This window comes from Branchiostoma belcheri, unplaced genomic scaffold, assembly GCF_001625305.1.
Source record: "Branchiostoma belcheri isolate BF01 breed outbred unplaced genomic scaffold, Haploidv18h27 scaffold34, whole genome shotgun sequence".
Lineage (NCBI taxonomy): Eukaryota > Metazoa > Chordata > Leptocardii > Amphioxiformes > Branchiostomatidae > Branchiostoma > Branchiostoma belcheri.
The window spans coordinates 607,813-630,016 of record NW_017803954.1 but is presented as its reverse complement, the minus strand read 5'-3'; the positions used below and the strand labels follow the sequence as shown (position 1 = coordinate 630,016).

General features: G+C 40.4%; 1 protein-coding gene across 2 annotated transcripts in view; it reads right to left on the bottom strand.

The window, feature by feature from the left end:
* The window catches only part of LOC109475609 (protein FAM53A-like), an 85,213-nt gene extending 66,917 nt beyond the window's left edge, over window positions 1–18,296 (bottom strand). For both annotated transcript variants that reach the window (XM_019776321.1, XM_019776322.1), the window contains exons 1-3: window positions 18,021–18,296; window positions 16,518–16,581; window positions 14,249–14,994 (exon numbers count right to left, since the gene is read on the bottom strand). In XM_019776321.1, the coding sequence (XP_019631880.1) occupies window positions 14,249–14,994; window positions 16,518–16,581; window positions 18,021–18,098 (888 nt within the window). In that variant the 5' untranslated portion in view covers window positions 18,099–18,296. The remainder of the gene's footprint in view (window positions 1–14,248; window positions 14,995–16,517; window positions 16,582–18,020) is intronic.
* Between the last annotated feature and the right edge of the window lie 3,908 nt (window positions 18,297–22,204).

Genomic DNA, 22,204 nt, shown 5'->3' with positions numbered 1-22,204 from the left:
AACAGTTACTGCACCAACCGGTCATGAAAATAGAAGAGCAGAGGCTGACCTGGCAGAGCGCCAACATTATTAGCAATCACTTTGCAAACCCATCCAGCCATCAGACATAATAATTTGGAAGCTGTAAACAACACCCACAAAATTAACAACTCCTGCCATTGGGACGGGTTCGGCTGAGGACAGCAGCGGAATGAAACGGTATGACCCATGAAGGAAGAGGAAAGGACAAAATGACATTTACATTCATTTATCTCACAGCCTTGGCCCATCAATTATTTGTATGAAGCTACATTCAAGTTAAACCAGGAAGGCATTCAAGCCCTGAACTGGAAGCATCACATGGTACATGTACAATAGGGGTGGGTACCGGTTCAGTCGGACCGGTTTGGACCGGAACAACATTCAAGAACCGAGTCCAAAAAACCGAAACGTGAAAACCGGATGACCGGACCTGATGTACATTTCTGTAGATTGTACACACAACACACACATCTTTAGATAATCTGGCCATGGCAGGTAAAAAAAATAACCCTGAATCATACTAGATCAGCCTAAATCCATGTTTATGCGTTCAAAAACGAGAAAAAAAATGTTTCCCGGTATTTCTCTTGAAACACGGCGCTGAATATTGACGCAAAAACATTTCGTGCACGGTGAGCCCTCCCCCATATTGTTTAGACTGTGACGCAATCCCGCGTCACGTGTCGGCATTTCGCATCTCTGATTGGTTGTTGCGCCCGCTGCTGGCAGCGTAGGCGGCAGACTTGAGCGAGCCGACGCGCGTGTAAACAACTTTTTTTTGTTCGATATCGGCGCTAAAATTCTATTTTCCACAACCACACATAGATATTCTAGTGAAGAAATGCATAGTTTCAAGAATCTTTGGGGAAAATATATGCTTCTATGCGGATTTTTAGCGTTTTCGACGTGATTTTGTCGTCACTTAACCCGGAAGTGTGGACCGCGGCGTGGCTAAATTTTTAGCGTATTTTACCCTGCGTTTTACCAATCAAAACAATAAACAACCCCCGCTAAGAGAACCCTGTAACATTTTAGATCGCAGCAATTAAGTATTTGATCAAATTATTTGTGGATGTGCTGGCATTTCAGCCGTATTATTCATCGGGAAAAGCGGCCTCATGCAAGGCCGTGTCGTGTACACGAAGAAATTGTGTCTCGCTTGCCAAAATATGATATACTATACTACTGTACAATAATCAGGTCCGGTTCAGGTCCGGACCTGGACCTGATCCTCTGAGCCTGATCCGGACCTGGACCTGAATTTTCTATACCGGTACCCACCCCTAATGTACAATGATGACGACAGCCTCTCCCAATTACAGGAATGCACGAAAGTTAAAGATGGTCATACTCTCATAGGAAGTTAAAGGTTGAGTTGCTGTAGCTCCTTTTGCATCCCAGCAATAAAGCTCCATAAAACCATTTTACTTCCATGCAAAATCATAGAGGCTCCTTATATGATGGTGTTCCGTCATATACCCCATGGGGGTATTTATATCTGCTATGATATGGCAGTTGCCACAGACACTTAAGACTGTTGTAATGAATCACCAGGTCCTTGACAAGCCAGCCACACTGTTTGTTACCATGGCAAATCCCTCAATTGCTTTGTTGAAGTAATTTGGTTCCTCCCGTTGACATTTTCCAGTCAGACACTTTGATCTACATGAATGCCACATGACTTTGACATTTGTGGGTGTATGTCATTGGGAGTTTTGTCACAACTACATGTATGTATTTATTTTGCTCCAGATTAAACCATTTTTCCAAATTGATTTGAATTTCTAAAGTTAGGCCACACCAATTTAATTTGTTGGTTCTCGGATTTTTTCAGAAAAAATATGAAGCGACAGGGCGAAAAAAATAAAAATAAAAACAGGTCTAGGCATCCTATTATAGGCTTAAATGCTACAAAATGAGCCATGAAGTCAACACAAAAGGCTGGGTTAAAATTTAAACATTGAATTTTTCAAACCACTGAAATGATAGATGGGAAAACTGTAACAACTAGGAAGAAAAGGACTTTCCTCAACTGTTGGGGGGCAAAACATGAGCATTTTTCAGTTGATTCAGGACCAGAATCAATTTTTTTTTTTGCAAATCAGAAAAAAAACAAGAGGCGAATCCGAGAACCAACAAATTAAATTGGTGTGGCCTCATGTTGCATAACCTTATTATCTACGTTTTATTGTAAAGCCAAGAACAGCTATCATTTTATCATTCTTAAGCTTCAGATAGGTTCCTTCCTCCTCAGTAAGACCTTCTCTTCTTCTCAAATGAACATTTTAGATGGAACATCCCTGAGTTGCTGTATTCCCCATGGCTTCATCCATCATCCAGCCATTGATGTTCATGTAACAAGATCACACAAAAAGGAGCTCCACCTGCCTTAGATGTGCTGTTGCCATGGAGACAATTGTCTGGTCTACATATGCCCAAATGCACCAATTAGGACAATAATCATACACTGGGGACTTTTTCCTTAGGTTCAAACCATTCTCTAGAAGGTCGATGGAATGGGTTTATATGAGGACATCTGTTCTGTAGCTTAGCTAGGCCTGGTCCATAAGCAGCTCTGCCGATATGAACGGCAAACTACAGCTAAATCCTCTTTAAGTCATCTTATCAGATTAGGTACACTGTCAGTATGGATGGACCACGATAACCCCTTCTCCCTACAGGGGATTGTCCCATGGATTTTATTGGTTTTACAGGAAGCTGTTGGAAAGAAGCTCGAGAGTTATAAATATATTGCCTCTTGGAAAAACAGGTAACCACCAAGGGCAAAAGCTACACTGGGTCTGTTCATTGATTTTACTGATGACCATGTCCTCTATATATAGTTTTTACAGTTGGAACATAATCATAACAAGAAACAAGGGATGTCAGACTTCCATGTAGTATGCAATTGGCTTCCTGAATTCCATGTCTTGGACTAATTCCTGCTGGTTAATGCCAGATGCTGAGACCTTTGACCTCCTGTCATTCTGCCTATCACTCTTCCCATGTGCTGTCAACCTACTCTGTCTGGGCAATCAGGCACACAAACCCACAGCTCAGCCACCCAAAACAATACATAAATTATGTAATTTTGCTAACATTTTCTTCTGTATTAGTACTGTAGCAGCAGCATGATTTTCAGCAGCTCATTACTGGGGAGTAAGTATTGATGCCAATCATTACCCATCTACTGAGAAAAGTGAGGATTCGTTTTCAGGGGCGGAAATACAGTAAGCTAAAATCCATGCCTGTACAGAATTGTCATCCATGAAACCTATTTGACATTTTCCCATATATGTAGTGCCAAAAAAAATTTTGTAAAACAAGTCATTAGATTTTTGTAACCTAATTCATCACATCCAACAGTCAAATGAATCCTTACTTCTGCAACTTAAATTCTGCACAGCTTACCTGAAAATTGCCTCTATATGCCAGCCTCAATAACATATACAATCAACTTTCGTATCACCAAATACAATTTTCAACTACATGCTTCAGTACAGCCCTTATAAGTGCAAATTACAAGTACACGTATGAGGGTCGTGCATGTAATTTTCAGTATAAATCTCATTAATATGTTTGATAGATCACAGGCCGTCCCCTAACAAAGTCAGAGCCCAATATCGTTATGAATTTCAATATCACGACCTTGGGTCAATGTGACAACTTCATTTCCTGAAACAGACCTGGAGATTAATTGCCGAGTGGCCTTGAGGTTTAAATTGATTATCAAATCAGAAAGGTTCATATACCTAAACTTAAAACAGGTCAACATTTAATTCATTTAACTGTAATGGCTGGCTTAGCATGGCCTTTTGACTAAATTAGTTTTGAGTTGGCAAGACTAACACTTTTGAGGACAGGAATACATGTACATGTAGATGTCTGTTTTGGAGGTCAAATCTACCTATCTTTGTATGACATAAATGACAAAATGAGGCTGTTATATGCAGACTCATGTTCAAGGACATGTTCCCACAGTTTAACTCATTGGCACATTTGGTTGATAACTGCAATGTCAGGCCTTGTTTCCCTCAGGCAAAGCCAAAAGTTTGCCAGTAATATCAGGCAAGATGCTCTAATATCTTTCCACAAGAAGAATTACTGACAGTATATATTGCCTTCAGTGCATAAATGAATGCTGAACACTGAATGCTGTTGTTTTGGTCCAGGATTATATCATATCACTATGATACATGTATCTAAACTATCATTTATATATATATATATATCTTGCACTACAGAGAGAGGGTCAGAGGAAAGGGAATCACAGGGTTCTGAATACTTGAAATTTGTTTTAATTTCCATCTTACTCTCCTTTGTTTTTCTTGGAAGAGCACAGTATAAGCCTTATCCAGTAGTAGGAAGGCATATCCTCCTGAGGCCAGCTCCCCCTGACACATATACACAACGTCTGTTAGTGTTACATGCTTGCCAGGAAGTTGACCCTGACCTCATGGGCCCTCAACACCCATTACTCAGGCACATGGCTTTCTAGCCCATCTGCATTAGCATGTACATGGCTATCTTTAACAGTTGGTTTACTGCAAGAATGCTGAGTTCTTGGCAGGATCTGTCAAACTGGTGTATGTACGTGTATAGATATGCCTGCCGGGGAGTCCTGTACTTGAACGTTCTAAATACAGCATGCATATCAATTTCAGACACATCTGGAATCCGTCTGTTTTAAAAGGTAACCAAGTTCATCAGTTATGGGATGTGACAAAAAATACAGAAAACAAGGGACAGCATAGTTTTGACACTAAATTTCCAACAGAAGAAGCAGCTGGTAGACACACAGTGTAATTTTACAGAGTTCCCCTGCCCAAAAAATGTACTTGAAAATCTCAAAAACACCTGTCACAAGGCCAATTTCCAACAGTAGACAAATCCCCAAGGCAACCCGATGCAAACATTGCACTTCACATAAACAAGTTTTCGGCTCATTGAATGAGAAAGATGTCACACAATGTCTATTGTCTTGATCCTGACCTAGGGACCTCTTCAAGAATTCCTCATCTTTGCAAGATATGCTGGTCCCTCTAGCAGCTTCCTATTAAACTACAGATACAGCCGTATAACAAGGAGGAATTACCGGTATGCATGCCTGAATGAGATTTGCACTCTTGGACTGGAGCGCTTCTACTTTAGGCGTGGGTCTTTGCTCCATCTTCAAGGCCACTTGGACTCTAAGGCCACTTAGACGAGACAAAAGAGACTTGACACGTGGAGAGAACAAAGACAAGCTAGGGATAAGTCAAGTACACCTTCTTAATGGTCATGAATGGCCAAAGAGACACCTGCCCGGAGTAAGGACCCTAACGGCACGGTCTTAGACAAGGATTCTTAAGGCTTATAAAGGACATATACTCCTTGAAAGCATTTTCTCACGCAAGTCCATCCTGGAATGTGTACAGGTAAATAAGACAAGACAGGAGCATGAGAAATGCGCATTGACCAGCAGGTATTCTTAGTTTGCCAGACTTAAGATTCTATTGTTCCCCTTGGTGACAAGAAGTAATTCCTTCGGACAGTTAGACAATATCGACATTCCAGAAAAAGTGGCACAGTCCAACAATGTACATGTAGGTGTGACCACCCACTCAACAATTAGAAAGAGCAGGCACAGATTGCAAAACTGTATTTGTTAGAATGTTGAATGCAGGCATTCAAACATGTATTACGTTGAAAAGTGAGCTTTGAAAAGATTTATGTATACATGTACATGTACAGTAGGCAATTTCTGTGGAAAAAAAAAAACAGAAAATATCACCATAAATCTTTTGCAAGCACACCATCCTGCAAGAATTTCTGCAATTGTGAGTTTATCGTAAAACCCTTTCCTTTGGCTCCTATGCTATGTCAAGCCAGAGGCCTTGGAACTTCCCTTGGTTAACCACAAAGTATACACAGGAACCAGGGACCCACACCTCCCTGGTTTATTCGCTTCCTACTCCTAGTATAATATCAGTACAAATGTTTTACTTTTACAATGTATAACACAGTTCATTTGTCCATTTTATGTGTTGGAACCCTCGATTGAATTCTACTTTCAACAAGCAAACATTTTCCTATCTCAAAATAGTAGACAGGTAAGATATCTGTTCCTGAATCACCATCACCAGTGCCACATCCAGTTACAGTACAACTTATAACTTATGAGAAGAGCCCTAGGATATCCACCTTTGGCATTTTGTAATGTTTAGAAAAAGGGTGTACATAGTGATTACATGGCAGGGCATGGGAAGGGTGGGATTTCTGACAGAAGGAAATGGGATAAGTGAACATGAACTGGCAACACATGGAATGAATTATGTACTAATGACCAGAAAGAGAACTGAGATGCTATATTATTGTTACCAAGGGGTGGACCAGCAAGTATCTCGATGTATATAAATATGGGTTGTTATTGAAACATGAACTTGTCACATCTCTTTTCCTGCCCTCTGTGGTTTCGACCTTTCCAAAACTTGTTCAAACGACTGTGCATCTTTTTGTGTTGTTTCCTAAAACAGTTAACAGTTTTCACACATGGATGCACACACCCACTCCCATCCACACAAACACACACAAAGGGTAAGTTGTTGGGTAGCGAGTAAAAATGAGGGTTAAATGGACACATTAATTATTTTCGAATGATTAGATATATTTAACTGGGTACAGCTCCGTTGAAGATAATCCTGGGATGATTTCTGCATTACGGTACATCCAGAACACTTTCCCAGGTTCCATCTCCTTCCTCTTTCTTCCCAACTCTTGTTGACCTGTCCCCAAAGCCCTGCCACATACCTGTACAAGTACTGTATGTCTGCAGGAGTTAGAGTTGGCCACATTAACAGGACACTCTAGTTATTAGTCTCCACAAAAACAAATGATCACATTCAGGTGGCCTTTTGACCCTGTAAGACATATGTTTTCAAGACTTATTTTCTTTGATCCCCCTTCCTCATCTCATAATCTCCCTTCTGAAATCACCTGGGCTGAATTTCCTGGGAGATAAGCTTTAGGTGAGTATATAACAAGCACAATCATAATTGATTAAAACACATTTTCTATTGAGGAGGACTGTAATTGTTGAAAACAGCTGTGTGTTTTGTGATGACTAGAATCAAAATGTCACAGTGGAAGTGGGCAAATTGAAGCAGATTGGGCAGCAGTCACAGGAAGGTTCCAGTAATTTCCCCCAGGTCTCAGTAGTCAGGAACCAAAGTGTGTGGGTGGAGAATGTGGTAGAACATGGGCAGGCCTCACAGACTCAATTACATTGGGTGACACCTGCAGGCACTGATTTGCCCCCTGCCCCATAAGATATAAATTTCTCCAATTTCCATATGAACCTTGAACACATACAAATAACAATGGTTGTGCCTTTGTGAGAAGTTCTGGCACCATCACATTCACTGACATTCAGATTTTGATGTGACAGAACCAATATCCGACAAGGACCTATATTGTGAGCCAGCTTTTTGTTTGGGATCTTATGATGATGACGTGGCATATGTGAACAAACCATTACCTTGAGCCTTTTGCAAGACTAACTCTGACATGAAAACAGGGTCATGAAACTGTTAGAAATGAACAGCAATTACAAATACTAGTAACCCCATTTTTCTACTTTCTCACTTGACTTGACTCCTCCAGATGGTACCATCCATCAACCATGTTTAGATGCATGTAGTTGGATTGCCATGAAAGCAACACTCTAATATCTGGGGCAACTGGGGGTGTTCTTTCATCTTGATAAGCTTCAGTATCTAAACATACTTTATTTTCTCAGTACTCGAATGTATGACCAAACCTGTTAGTGTTGAGAAATCACATCTTTTCCAAAGGCCAAAAGGTGGAGGGACACAACTGTGTACAATTAATCTGTCCCAAGGCCACCAGGAGTACAATGTACATGTAGGTGTACCGACCAGACTAAACAATCCAGCAGACCACATAGTGTGCATTCACCTCCAAATTACGTTTTATCATTGTCCAATACTTAGGAGTCTTCTGAAAGTTCATTAAATGCTATATAAGGATTTTACACCTCTGACTATATCATCTACATGCTAATATTCCTTAGCTGATCACTGCACTTTCATTTCAATTAATATGGAAAACTGGGACCTTTGTTTTGTAATTCCATCTTGTCACTGTATTTTTTGTTGCATCAATAAACCTTCAATAATATTTCTTTGAAGTCAATGACTCTCAGAAGAAGTCTAGGTAACTGAATGTGCTACTTGAACTTTAAAGTTAATTGTGCAAATATGAATCTAGTGGCATGGTGTAACTTGGCAACCACACATTCACCACACACTGTGTACCTGTTGTTTGGAACCTTTTCCAGATAAACACATTCTATCTTGTTTTGTTTCAGGTGATCCTTATTGTATATCATGATGGGGGAAAAATTGAATTTATCTATTGGTAAATACTGCACAAATCTTTATCATAATAAAGAGTTATATGCATGTTGTACTTAAAAGGCTCTTTAAATACACCAATTATTCATTGTTTGGGTACTCTACAAGAAGCAATAGTGGCTGTCCCCAGTAACTTCCATATATTATTACTACAAACCCAGGGTTGGCTTTCACAAGAAACATCAAGACAAGCCCATAACATTCCTGGATTAACAAGCACCCCGGCCTTTAACTTGATCTAGGACAGAACATAGCACAGTTGCTGAGTTGGGTCCTTTCGGCTCCTTTTGACTCTGTTTGGCTAGCTAGGGGGGGGTGTTACCATGGTTATGGTACCCAATCTTCACGATGGAGCAGGAGGGATACTGTAAATTGTGAAACTTTTGTGATGGCTTTATTTAACAATTCTGTAGTGTACATTTTGTAATAGTCATACAAGGACAAAGACATATTTGCAGCATGATAAATTTGCTATGGAGAGGTCACAGGGAAAACTGCGAAAATAAGACCACAATGCAAAAATGAAAGTTTTTAAAGTTCCACAGGCCATATTTTGATAGGTGCATGCCTTCCAATTTTGTGGTTTGGAAGATTGGACTGTAGGCTGAATCTCCGCCCTATGTATGTGCAATCCCCAGGGCATGACAGCATTCATGGCATCATTTGACGCATGTAGATTCCTACACAAAACATCTTTGTGTTTACATCTGGCTGGCTGTCACGCCCACAGTAGACTCTTCAGACTCTCTTGAACATTTCCAACGAAGACATGCATTCTGGGTAACTTGTGATCCATGAAGTCAGGCACAAATGAAGAATTCAAGTCTGACTAAGAATTTTGCATGATAATAATACAGCTGAATCTATGCAGCTTCAGCCTAAAGTACAGAGGTTTTTTGTTTGATTACACATTGTACTTAGAACTGTGATGATGAGAGCTATGTACTTAAACAAATTTCAGGTATATATACGTACAGCCACAAAGGTTCACCTGTACCTAAACAAATTAGGCCAATCATCTATAAGTTATACACGTAACCAAATGAGTATATACGTCAAGCTTTTGTTCTTTTCATGTTTTGAATTCTCAAAATTATCATCTTTGAGATATAATTTATCTATCTTTAGTATAAAAAAAATTGGGTTCACAAATGTCCAGGTATAGGTACATCAGATATTCAGGTATACAAATGTAGGTACACCAAATATTTAGGTCTTGACCTGCTCCTAAAGAATTTTACAGGTACAGGCACAGGTATAATAGGTATAAGGTACACAGATGGTCTATGTACCTTATACCTATATGGCAAGACCTAATTGTACCTGTGCAAAGATTGTTAATATCCATGCTACCAAGTAGGGTCCTATATTTCTTCACAACGAAACACTGCTTTTACATGTACATCCTGGTGGTAAGTACTCGATAAATCATTAATGTTTAAGACCTGTTAATAGACGGTCCTAGAGTGAGGAAAAATTTCATGGGGTCGTGACTTTTGTACCAGTGGACTCCTGTAGCAACCTCATACCAGGATCCCTAGACATCAGAACGACCCCTCCCCTGACTATATATACAAACACATAACTATTCTCCATTTAGCAGTTAATAAAACGACCAGCCCATAAACAAGAATTCGCAGCCCCTAAAAAACTTGGCGAATCCTGAACAAACAAGGGCCGCATGTTCAAAGGGGATTTCACACCTGTTGGCACTGAAAAGTTGGTGTTGTCCAAACAAAGAGATAAAGCTATTGATCTGCCCTTGTATGTCATGCCACACCTTCTCTTGACCCACAAACTCACACACCATGCAGTAGCTTCACTTGCTATCTTTATCACTCGTTAGAGGCTGGGTGCTAAAAACAGCCCAAAAAGCGATTTCGGTACTACTGAATGTCAAAATCAATATTTACAACATTTTATATTGTTATGCAAGAGATAATTTGAGTTATGTGGGGCAAGTTTCAATAGTTTGGGGTATTTTGTAAGGAGGTATTTGTAGACACCCTCTCATTATCAAAGTATTACATGATTAAACCTCTAGGTCCAGGAGGGAAAATGGCACCTGTACAGGTAATGTTAGCTTGGTAGTATCCTCGGTATGCAGAATGATATACCAGACAAAAGCTTTATATGAAGCAGTAGCTGGAATACATGAAGTGCTCTATTTCATCTTCCAGTGGTCATTCACAAATGAGACATCCAAATGGGGTCCACATATTCAATAATAATAGAGAGGAAGCAATTTTGCAGAATGCCATCCCTGGTTAATGACGTCAACTCAGCATCCCTGATGTAGTTATCGTAACAATCGACCTAGTTACGAATAGCAGTTATGACATAGGAACCATATACTTATCTTTCCATAGCATCAGGATACTACTGCACAATGATAGTCATTTCCCCATTATTCCAGTAATTTTACACTGGCAAAACGACCACCTGTCACCAGGTAGGTAGTCCTAATGGACTGTGTTTAATACCAGTCTACATGCTGCATGCACCTGATTCATAATGTACTAGTATCTCATGAAACTTCCAGTTATGGTCCACACGTCTAGCGGAATGCATCACATCTGTCTGGTAAATTCCATATATTTTAGATAACTTTGTAAGTTAAAATTCTTACAGCTACATTTTTACGTACAGACGTATGTTACCTGGGACGTTACAAATTCTATAGGCTAATACAACTGTCCTTTTGATAGAATAAAGTTCTACAATTGTCTTGGTGCAAAATATTCACCTGCAACCTATAATTTGGTAGTGGAAACTAAAATTGTAGGTGATGAATTTGAAAGGGGCATAGTACACAGCTTTATAATTAGTTACTGCCAATTAACATATTTTAGCAAAGGTGCAAATTTTCACATGTTGTGCAGTCTGTCATTCAAAGGTATTTTCCAAAGAATGTATGGTACAACACAAGGATTTGCCAAGGCATGTACATTGTGATGCTAGCATGTTTCAATCAAGCTTCAGTAGGCTACCGTAGGATTAAAGGATTTTTACTAAAATGTTTGCAGTTAACACAGCCATCCTTTGTTCCTTAGAAATCACTCTCTAACCCTTTATAGTCTCCTAGCAAGTCCGTCATTGCACGCATGAAACAGCCCTAAACCCATACACCTGTCACAAATAGGAAGTGACAGGTTCCTTAGCTAACTAAAGGAAAAAGCAACCTATCACATGCAGTGATATTAAGGATTTTTTACATTACATAGCTCTGCTTAGGTTGCACTACCTTTCAGACTACATGTATGCTTCTGCTGTCTGACAAAACCATTCATACACAACATAAATGTATGTGGATCAAGCTTTTCCACAGCCATATATTTTTTCCTGACACGTCAGCATAGAGTCCTCCTATATGATTTCATACGAGTTGAGTCTATTCAATGGTCAATATGAATAGAATGGCCATAATTTCTGCCCTTCATTAGCTGTAAGATTTTATCAAATGAAGGATTAACCAATGCTTGACAAAAATATGGACCAACATCAGATCTCTTTCTGCTCACCTTCCTCATATTACAACACAATCCATTTGGACCAAAAGTAATCCAAACTGCCAAAGAACATTCCAGCTTCAATCTACATGGAAGGCTACATCTGTGACAGGGAATGATAGGAACAGTCTTTAGTATAGGACCAGGAGTCCATCTTCCTTTATTGCCCCTATGTTGACCTCGCATCATGACCTATTGGCACTCTAGAGCTGTCCAGTGGAAAGCAAGAGGCACACTCACGAATGTAAGGTACCATAGACCTGATGACATTAGACCTACGCTGCTATTGATCTACTGTATTTAGAAGCTACCTTATTATTCACAAAAGCCAGATTTACTGGGAATTGTTCTCATTACTTGACTGTACTATAGCTAATGTTTAAGGTCTTGCAACTGGGCCAATGTATATGCAGGGATGTCATTATCATCAGCATTGTATGGGTCACTGCAATGGTCTTACATACATGTATTATGGTGCAATGAATCTTGAAGGTTCTGTAATTACGTCTTGCCAAACCACTATCAAAGAATTACAGGAAAATGTACATGTAAGCCTTCACAATAGGTACAACAGTGACATGTCCTGTGACGGTGCTGCATTAATCCATTCTTTGTGGAGACCCCAGAAGTCCGGCATAGCTTTTCTCTTCATGTTTGACTGACAAGTCCCTCAGCATCCATCATGCCAGTGTCCTAAATTCCTGCCAGATATGAATGCTATGATAGTTTACGGCCATTCCATGTTGGCTGTTGCAGACCTCCTGGCACCCGGCTGACCCCAGAGCCTGCCCCTGTCCTTAATGAATGCCCCAACAGATTACTCCTTCTGTGATGTAAATGTCCGATCTTTCTGAAATCCCTCGCAGGCGATGCCGAACAGAAAGACTCAGTCAAGGGAATTTCACACGTGTCCAGAGACAAGATGAACTTCAAAGGAGAGGGTAATGCATTGCAAGTGTTAGCTTGACCTGCCGAGGGATTGGTAAATGGGTTTCTGTGACCCATGACCCTGGTGAGGAACTGTCCATTGTTGGTATGACTGAGGGAGCGGGTGGGTTAAAAGACTGTCATAAACTGACAGGGGAAAATGAGGGTCTGAACCTGCATTAGGCTAGAGACAAATTTGATTTCCTTCCACACAGAATTTTATTCATGACAAGATCGGGAGGGGGGGGGTCCTGAGATCCTAGCTATCTAGCTATATACTGTCCATAGGTTGCATGTTAATTTTCATAAGACAGAGGAGGCAGGCCATCTTTACTTCAAATAATTCCTAGGGTAAGCTATTTATTTTCATGCGACACATGGTGAAATTTTGAGGAAAGCGTACTGTTCCCTTCCTGAATTTAGTGCTTTGTGGGCGGACCTCCTGAATTTACCATAAAGCACAGACTCGACCCCCATGCAGGCCCCACAGGATAATAGATATGACTTATCTAAAGAGCTGACTATACTATCATGGTCTAACACAAGATGATCACAAGAATCTTAAAAACCTAAGTATGCATAACTCCTTTAGTTATCCTAGTCAGTAACATACGCAACCCAAGCAGAGCAGGTACAGCCATATGATACACGTCCGTGCCGCATGATTGCGATACCATGGTGCTACATTCTGACGGCTGTAATTTTATCTATTGTTCCTACATGCTCCCTTCTGACAGTAATTACAACTCAGGCATTCATGGTATATGCAAGATCAACGTTCATTTTCAGGCTGTCAGGTTTCTCAGGTGAAAGTAAACACGGCATTTTGTCAAGTATTTGAACTATGATGCCTGCAGGCCAACTGCAAAGAACTGGACATTAATATATGTCATGTATGGTGGCATGACACATGTATAGCTACAGCTAGTATTACATGCAGCAGTTCAAAGTTAGCCAAGATCTTGCATCATAAAACATTTAGCTACTCCCTGCTCTATACAATGTAGGTGCACATATCATGGAACAATAACAGCACAAAAATTAAGGTATACTGTATAGGACGTAATGCTGACGGTAGAAATAGGTATAGCACACACCACACCACACATGTTGGTGACTACTTGTGTATAGTCATGCATATACACAATAAATTTCAAATAAATACAGACAAGAAGTTTGTGTACAATAACATTAATCACCACTTATTATTTTTTGGTCACCCTATTGGAATATTCCATATTTTTCTGTAAGTGCTGAAAGGCTGTTACTTGACAGCAGTCAGTCACATTTGGATGACAAGACAGATTTAATCCCTTTACAATGAGATTCCATTCTGATGAAGTTTGCAAAAATGATCAACAGAGAAAGAATACCAACCTCTTTCATCTTGACAAAGTCGATGGTTGGTCTCTCCTCCTCTCGCCTGCGTTTCAGTCCCCCCTTGCGGTCGTGGTGCAAGACGCAGGGCTGGGACCGGGCCCGCGGAAGGCCCACTCGTCTCCGCGGCAACTCTGGCGTGGACGTCAGGCTGCTTCCCACGGACGACAGCGACCCGGAGCCCTCGGACACGGCCTCGGAGACGGAGCTGTCAGTGCGCTTGTGTCTGGTGGGACTGTTGTCGAGCCACGGGGCGGAGAGCGAGGTGTCGAAGAAGCCGCTGCTGGCGGAGGCCGGGCGGGGGATGGGCGACTCGGGCGGGGTGGAGAACTGCTCGCTGGGGCTGAAGGGCGCTCTCCCACCGGCGTGGACTGGGAATGACGACAAACTGCTGTTGGACCCTCGGAAGGAAGCTGTGCTGTTCAACCCGTTTTGACCCTGTTTGAGTTTCGTGACCGGCGTCCAGAGCTTGCAGCCGCTGGGCTTCCAGCTGGAATCTGTTTGTGAAAGTTCCGTGGGGATGGAGAGGGAGCGGCAGTGTCGTTTCTTTGGCGGCGGGGGTTCGGGCGGCGTCTGTGATATGTTGGAGTCATTGCAGTGGAAGTTGAAGCGGGTTGGTGCAGAGGTTTCGCTCTTGTGACGGCTGCGGGTCAGAATCGTCATGCGGTCCCCCGGGGGATACGCCATGGCTTCTGTCACCCCCGACCTTAGGCCATTCTTCTCCACAAATGCAGTCCTCTTGTGCTCTGTAAAACAGGTAGAAAACTTTAAACACCGAACAAACACTGACCACTGCAACAATCATTTTGTACACATATGTTTTAAAAAATCTGAATCCAAGATAACATTCTGTTATGCATCATCTTTGTAAGTTACTTTGTCCAAGAAATAAGTAATTTTTTTTAGTGGCCTGCCAATGCACTGGGAGCCTCAAAGGATAAAAAGAGTTCTGCCAATGTTGAAAGACACAAACATGACCACAAGACCACTCTGCCTTTTGAAAACATGATGTTTCTGTTATTTGCACCTGGTACAGATGGATTTGAAGGATGTGTTTTGTCTTTCAACAGATACTATCCTAGTCTTCTATGTTGACAGTGACAATGATCTGTCGGTTTGTTTTTTCGGACAAGAGGCACTCTCGTTCTTACAAACATCACAGCACCTGTCTCTTCAAAGGTGCAAAAATCCCTCACAAGGAACAGGAGTGAGATATTTGAAGAACACCCAGAAGAACACCTGTGCTTGAAGAATACTGAGGGACCAGTTTTGAGTGCGGATGCAAGAAAACAGTTTAGAGCAAGGAGTTAAGTCAGACTCAGGTCCTGGGAGATTTGGATCAAACAAACCTATCCAGTCCCTATCTAATGAGGTATTTGCTTTTTCATTGGGCGAAAGTTGAACAAGAAAAGTACTTTCTTTTACTGACAATGAGATCAATAAGCCCCTGTCATAGATTAATGAAAGAAAACAACTTGCATGGCCAACTGTTTTCTGACATGGGTACTTGAATGGTTTCATGCACTAGCAACAAATTTGCTCTGTTGGCATTCAACAAGTTCACTCAACAATGACCCACAAATGAATACCGCCAGTGTTATCAAGCAAGTCAAGACAAAGATGAAATTAAAGTGAATGGACCTGTGTATCTTATTTGTTTAGTGGCCATTTGATATGGTAATGAGCAATTAGCTAAACTTAGGAATGGATAGTTACAAACAATTGAATGCTTACACCTTCATATAATTGGACTTGGAGCAATAGATTGGGAGTACCAGTAGGTTACAGGGAAAATTAGCTCCTTGGATACATTAGAGCCTGAGCTCAATGGATTGTTTTCTGGAGCCCAGTTAGTAAAGTGAAGTTTTAAATAGTTTTTCTTGATAAAGGGAGTAAAGAGTACATGTTTTAACTAAAACTAGTAGAAGGGAATTCCTAAATGTTTTCATTCTTGCATTTTATGTCTTAGTAAGGAGGTTAAATCAATCATTTGGTCTTAGCTTGCCATTCAGAAAACATGCTATAAGTATTTCTGAAATTTTAAAAGCTTTTGGATCAGTCCGAAAGTTTAGTAGCTAAGGAAACACTGATGCAACACTTCATTCATATGGAAACAACAACAGGTTCCCTTTGAGTCTGACAAAGTAACCTCACCCCCTTCTATACTACCATGACACTATACTCTCTTACATGAAAGTGAGCCCACCCAACACAATTAGTCTGAGCAAACAAGGTATATTTGCTGAGACTACGTCAGGGGTTTTCTTACCTCCATAGCGGTACGTTTTCGGGATGGTGAAGCTACGGGCTCGCAGGCTCCGGTGCGCGGGACGCTGTAACACAACACAGAACGGAAATAAGTTCTCAACTTTGCAAATGAGTTACTAACCAACACAAATCAACTTTCAATGTCAAACTTATATTTTCAGTAATTGTCATCAAAATTATAGCAAAATCGTTACTATAGGTATAACATCAGCAAAACTATACCAGAGTGACAGATGCTATAGACTGACCCCTTCAAAACATAGAAATATGGAATAAGAACATAAAAATGCAACGATTTGACAGGCATGCAGCCACTGTCTCATTGGTCAAACAGCTAACAACAAAAATGTCACAATCCCCATTATGCTATAGGCCTATAGCCCTCTTGTGTTGGCACCTTACACTTGAAAATTGCAATAGCTTCAGACTTCATGCTTGTGATCAAGCATTGGCATCAAATACTAATGAAATTCAAGAATGCATACTGGTATTGAGAGGTTGTCATAGCAACTATTCCATCAGAAGTTTAGGAGGAATTTGAAACTATAGTTTTTACCCAGCTGGGCAGTCAATTTTAAGAATAGAATTCATTCATATTGTTTTCCATATTAGTACACAATCTCATGATTTGCAATAAATACTTGTTGTGTGGACATATTGGACCACAGATATGGCAAAATTTTTGAGAAAATTTTTTCTTTTTGTTCTTCTTATACCCCAAAGCAAAGGTTAAGTTTCCTATTGTTCGATCCACTTGACAAGTTCAGTCAGAGGGTTGCTTTCATGGCAATCCAACTAGATGACAGGCCATCACTCACAATGCATGGTTTAACTTAAGGGTCTTGTTAGTGCATGATGACGCCAGAAATATTCTCCCATTGAACCGCCCTAACCTAAGAAAATCCACAATGGCATGAAACGTGAACAGCTTAGCTGCCTGTAAAGACAGCCAATTACTGGTGGAAGAGCTACTTTAGAGAGGATCATGTGAGATCCGGTGAGCTGCATGCTAAAACTTGCCTTCTGTTCCTGTGGGGGTCCTGCATGCTCCCCCAGAAAATTTTGAAAACCTCCAAACCTACATTTTCATTCAATTTTTAGCTCATTAAAATATATTTTCATGTGAAGTTACCGTATTGGATTCCATAAATTTTGGGATGGCCATTGTGAAATTTTTATGTCTCACAACAAGTAAATTTCTTGGTCATGTCATGTACGTAGCATTTATTTATTCATAATGGGGATTGTACCAAAATGCAACTTAATTATATTTCTTACTGACATTGGCTATGTTGCAAAATCGTTGCCATTCAAAGCATTTTAGAAGGATATACCCATGTTCCCGTATATGATGATACCCATTTCAATATCTTTAACTTTTGAACCTGAAAAAAATACCGGATACGTTGTGCACTGCCTAGACTTATCCATTCAAAAATTAACAAAAACATTTATGTACATTTTATTACAGTATTTCCAAGAAAAAAAAGTACAAACTACTCACATGGTCTATCTGATTGTATGTTACATCTTTGTCTTCCAGACAGTGGTTCTGTAGTTTCTCTGTGATCAGCGTGACCATATTACTTTCCACGTCTTGCCAGGACTTTGGCAACCTTACAGACGACTCCTTGGAACCCTTGGCGAGGCCTCGGGGGGTGCCCAGAGCACGGTTTGCTGGCTCGATGTTGGCGGTGTCAGGACGCAGCTACAGCATGTTGACGATGATTGGATGTAATTGCGATCCCTGAGGTTTGACGGCTGAAGATGTCTATGATCGCTGAGGATGGGCAGACAAGCAATCATTAGCACTTCTTACACCTTCAACAGCACATAAGTGCAGAGTACATGAACAAAGCCAAAAGACCAAAAGTTACTGAAAAGTGGCAGTGAAATAAATCACTTCTGGAACCTCATACTTCACACCTACCGGTATTCTTAAGGTTTGTCATTGATTATGCAAATAGTACATTGATTATGCAAATGGTCCTCATTTGCATAAATTATATCAATTAATGATCTTAATCTAGTAATCTCAAACTGACTAACCAAATAACACATGTTGCCAAAGTCTGAAAGTCTTCGCAATGAAGGCCATTGTGGCATTTTTGCATTATTTATGTAAATGAGGCGACCCTTTCAATAAAGTTAAATTCAAAAGGTGTGATGATCTATCAAAATTGGCCAAAGAAATAGCTGCTGCGGGCCCAAACCTTATATTTGCAACAGCCATTTGGATGATGATCAAATTCGGACACTCCCATAATTTCCCAAAGTAGAACAGCTTCAGGCTTATTTGAACCATGCCTGATAGGACATTGACACCGTCAGCCATATCAAAACATGTCCAAGCAACCCACAATGAGCAAACATCACAATGTCCGACACTCATTCTGTCAATACACTGCACAGTACTGCACAGATTCTTAGTAAGGATAGCAACTGTTGTCCAAGACTTTCATGTTGCAGTTTATAGATCCTGTCAAAAACTCACAGAGACTGACAGGGATCTCACTGACTGTACCTGGCTACGTGCCAAGGAGGAACAACACCAGCTGGTTAGACAAAAGGTTAAGGACTATTGCTCAGACTATCATAGTAACACAGCTCTGATGCACACCTGTTCAGTAATTGTGAAGCAGGAGTGGTGAAATGCTTCAAAACGAAAAGAGAAAATGTGAAGGAAGACGGAGGATATAAAAAAGACTGACCAGGGCTTCCTGTCGTATGGCGGAATCAAAAGCAATTGAAATAGCTCAAACTTTTTTAAGTGTATCTGAGAGTGGCGTAATGTTCCTGGAGACCAAAGCATCCTTGTCAAGCTGGTTAGTTGTCAAACTGCCAAACAATATGGCCTGTGGCAGAGCAATTTCAAATGACCTGCCAAAACTGAACATTTTCTATTTAAGAATTTAAAATGTCATCACTTACTCTATTTCTCACACTTCAGAAAGACATTTTGTCACTTACAATGTAATTTCATTAATATCTTATATTCTTGAAATAGTGGGTCTACCAGCAAAGGAAATACCTAGTGTGGACCCTTTTTGACTGGTGTAAACAAACCCATACAGCTCAATATTATGCCACTATTTTGGGGTAATTTGAATCCATATGACTTTCTTTCACGAAAGTGGAAATTTAGTCTTCTCATGAAAATGAACACTTCAATGAAAACATTGCGCTAATTTTCAAAATGCATGTAGAAGGTTATTAACCCCTTCCCTGCCTTACCTGGCCATACAATAACCCTCCCGTGCTGATGTGCACAAGCTAATTACTAACACAAGGTTGCCAGGATATAACGGAAGGCTGCAGACAGGCAGGACAACCCCAGAATGTGACCTCTGGGAAAGGGGTCAAGGGCATGAGGGTTCACTGGCAATAACAAACTAGCCCTGGTCACAGTCAGTCAACAACATCACTTTTTTGGGCTTGAACGTTAACACATGAAGACAAACACATAAGGATACACAATGTACACTGTGTAGAAAAGACGCTGTTAATTATTCTACTTTGTAGAACTTCGCTTTCCAATATCCGAATCATAGCTAATCTACATGATTTAGGACAGTCTTGAAAAACTGGATGCTATCTATGATAAGTTATAACCTTCCCCTGCTCCCTAACCCCATATAAAAGAATTGCAAATTCATGCCAAACCTTTTGTGGGAGCTAGTTGGGAAGCAACTAGGTATAAACAAATTCAACCAATAATTTGAATAAATGTAAAATTGAAAGATAAGGACCTTTTTCAACACTAGTATATTACGTCAACATCATAATTAGCACTTGAGGATGCAGGAAACATCATTCAATCCAAAGCCACAGTCTCTTGACTGTGGCTGATTCAGTCCATGCAGTGCTGAAAGGGCATGACCTGGGAGGCAGTAATGTCTCTTGTATACTCATAGTGATGATGCCATGAACAGTAAATTGTGGGACTTTTGTGGTGTCAGTAGCCATAGTCATATACTAACCCTAAGACCAGCAACACTGAGAAATTTACAAAATTTACATAACAAATGCAACTGGCAACACTGGTATACTATATATATTAGAGGGGTTGGTTGTTATTACTTATATCAGGATGGTAGTATGTTCAGCTGCACATTTAAAACAGAAGTTATCAGTAGGGCACATCCTATACAAAGTTAATTTGGACCCCTGCAGACTGTCAGCATTTGCCTTACACTACCGTATCCTGCATTGAAATGATTGGTAACTGTAAAGGTGTAACTTTCGCATTGGCTTCACTTCTCAGTAGGAGGGAAAGGGAGGTTTTCAGTGTTTTAAATTCATGGTTGGAACAATTCTGTATGACAGTAATCATACAAGGAAGACATATTTGCATGACATAAATTTCCAGTGGAGGTCCCCACAGTTTTATGATGTACAGTATGTTTTTAAGCCAATTATACATTGTGCCCAGGCCTGATTGTAACCTATCCTAAAAATACCATTCAAATTCATTTCAGTTGTTGTAGACACTGACACACCAACCAACCTAATAACAAACAAATAATGAAGTATGGAAACATAATCTGCCTTGTGGATCTGAGAAGGTAACAATAACAAACCAGACCTGGTGCATAATTAAATCATGGACTGTCTACTTGGACTCTTGCAAAAACTTCCCTTTAAACTGTGTGTTGATTGAGAGGAAACATTGCAGAAAACAACTCTTGACAACTTCCCACCCACTTCCCAGACAAACCTTCTGGTTAAAAGACTGGGCAAACTTTCTTCACAATTCTTTGCTTCCCCTCCAATTGAGGATCCGGCAACTCAAGGTGTATGGAAATGTCAATCATTCCCAGGTAATTGCCTGATGCCACCCGAGCATGGAAACGTTTCCAGACAACAACACAAAGCCAGCTCGCTGGCTCACCAAACAGCTGGCCGGACTGGGAGACTTCAAACTGGAATTTGAACCTTGTTGTCCCTGCAACCCTTTAAATACTGTTGAAACAACCGAGCCGGGCCAGAGAAAGAGCCGGCATAAAAGGAGGATTAATAAAAGTAACTGCACGTTCCAAAGTTGGGCTGAACAGAATCTGATTATGACAATAGAGGTGTTTGAGGAATTTGGTGAGGGATTGTGTTGACCTTCCCTGTGTAATATTAGTGCACAGGCTTGACAAGTACTTCTGATATACTTCTGAAGCACATTGTATACCAATGACAACCACAAAAGTTTATAAGCTGCTGGAAGAATGGCTTACACTTATGCATAAGAGCTTTAAAGGTTTTAATAAAATAAAAAATTGAATAACAACATGGAAGTATGTGCAGCTTTGGAAATAATAGTCTGTACTAGAATTACACCTTCCAATCATTGTGGGGACCAGATACATTTTATTTTGTCTTAAAATCAGGTTTTCACACCTATGCCCCCAACATCCAGCCAAGGGATCTGCAGCTTCTTGGGTGCTCCAGGATATTTTATAATTATTTTTTTAGTCTCTAAGAAAGTGTCAGGGAAAAAATAGCATTTCCCTGTAAATAACCAGAATTCTTAAAAAAAATTTCAAATGGAAAGAAATAATGGGTCTGTCAGAAAATGTGAGACCTTCCCAACATCTGCTTGGAAACAAGGTACTGCATATGCCTCATTTGTAAGCCAGACCTGAAGCCAACAACAGCATTAAACTTGTAAGGACCACTAAGTAAACAGAAGCAGCCCTG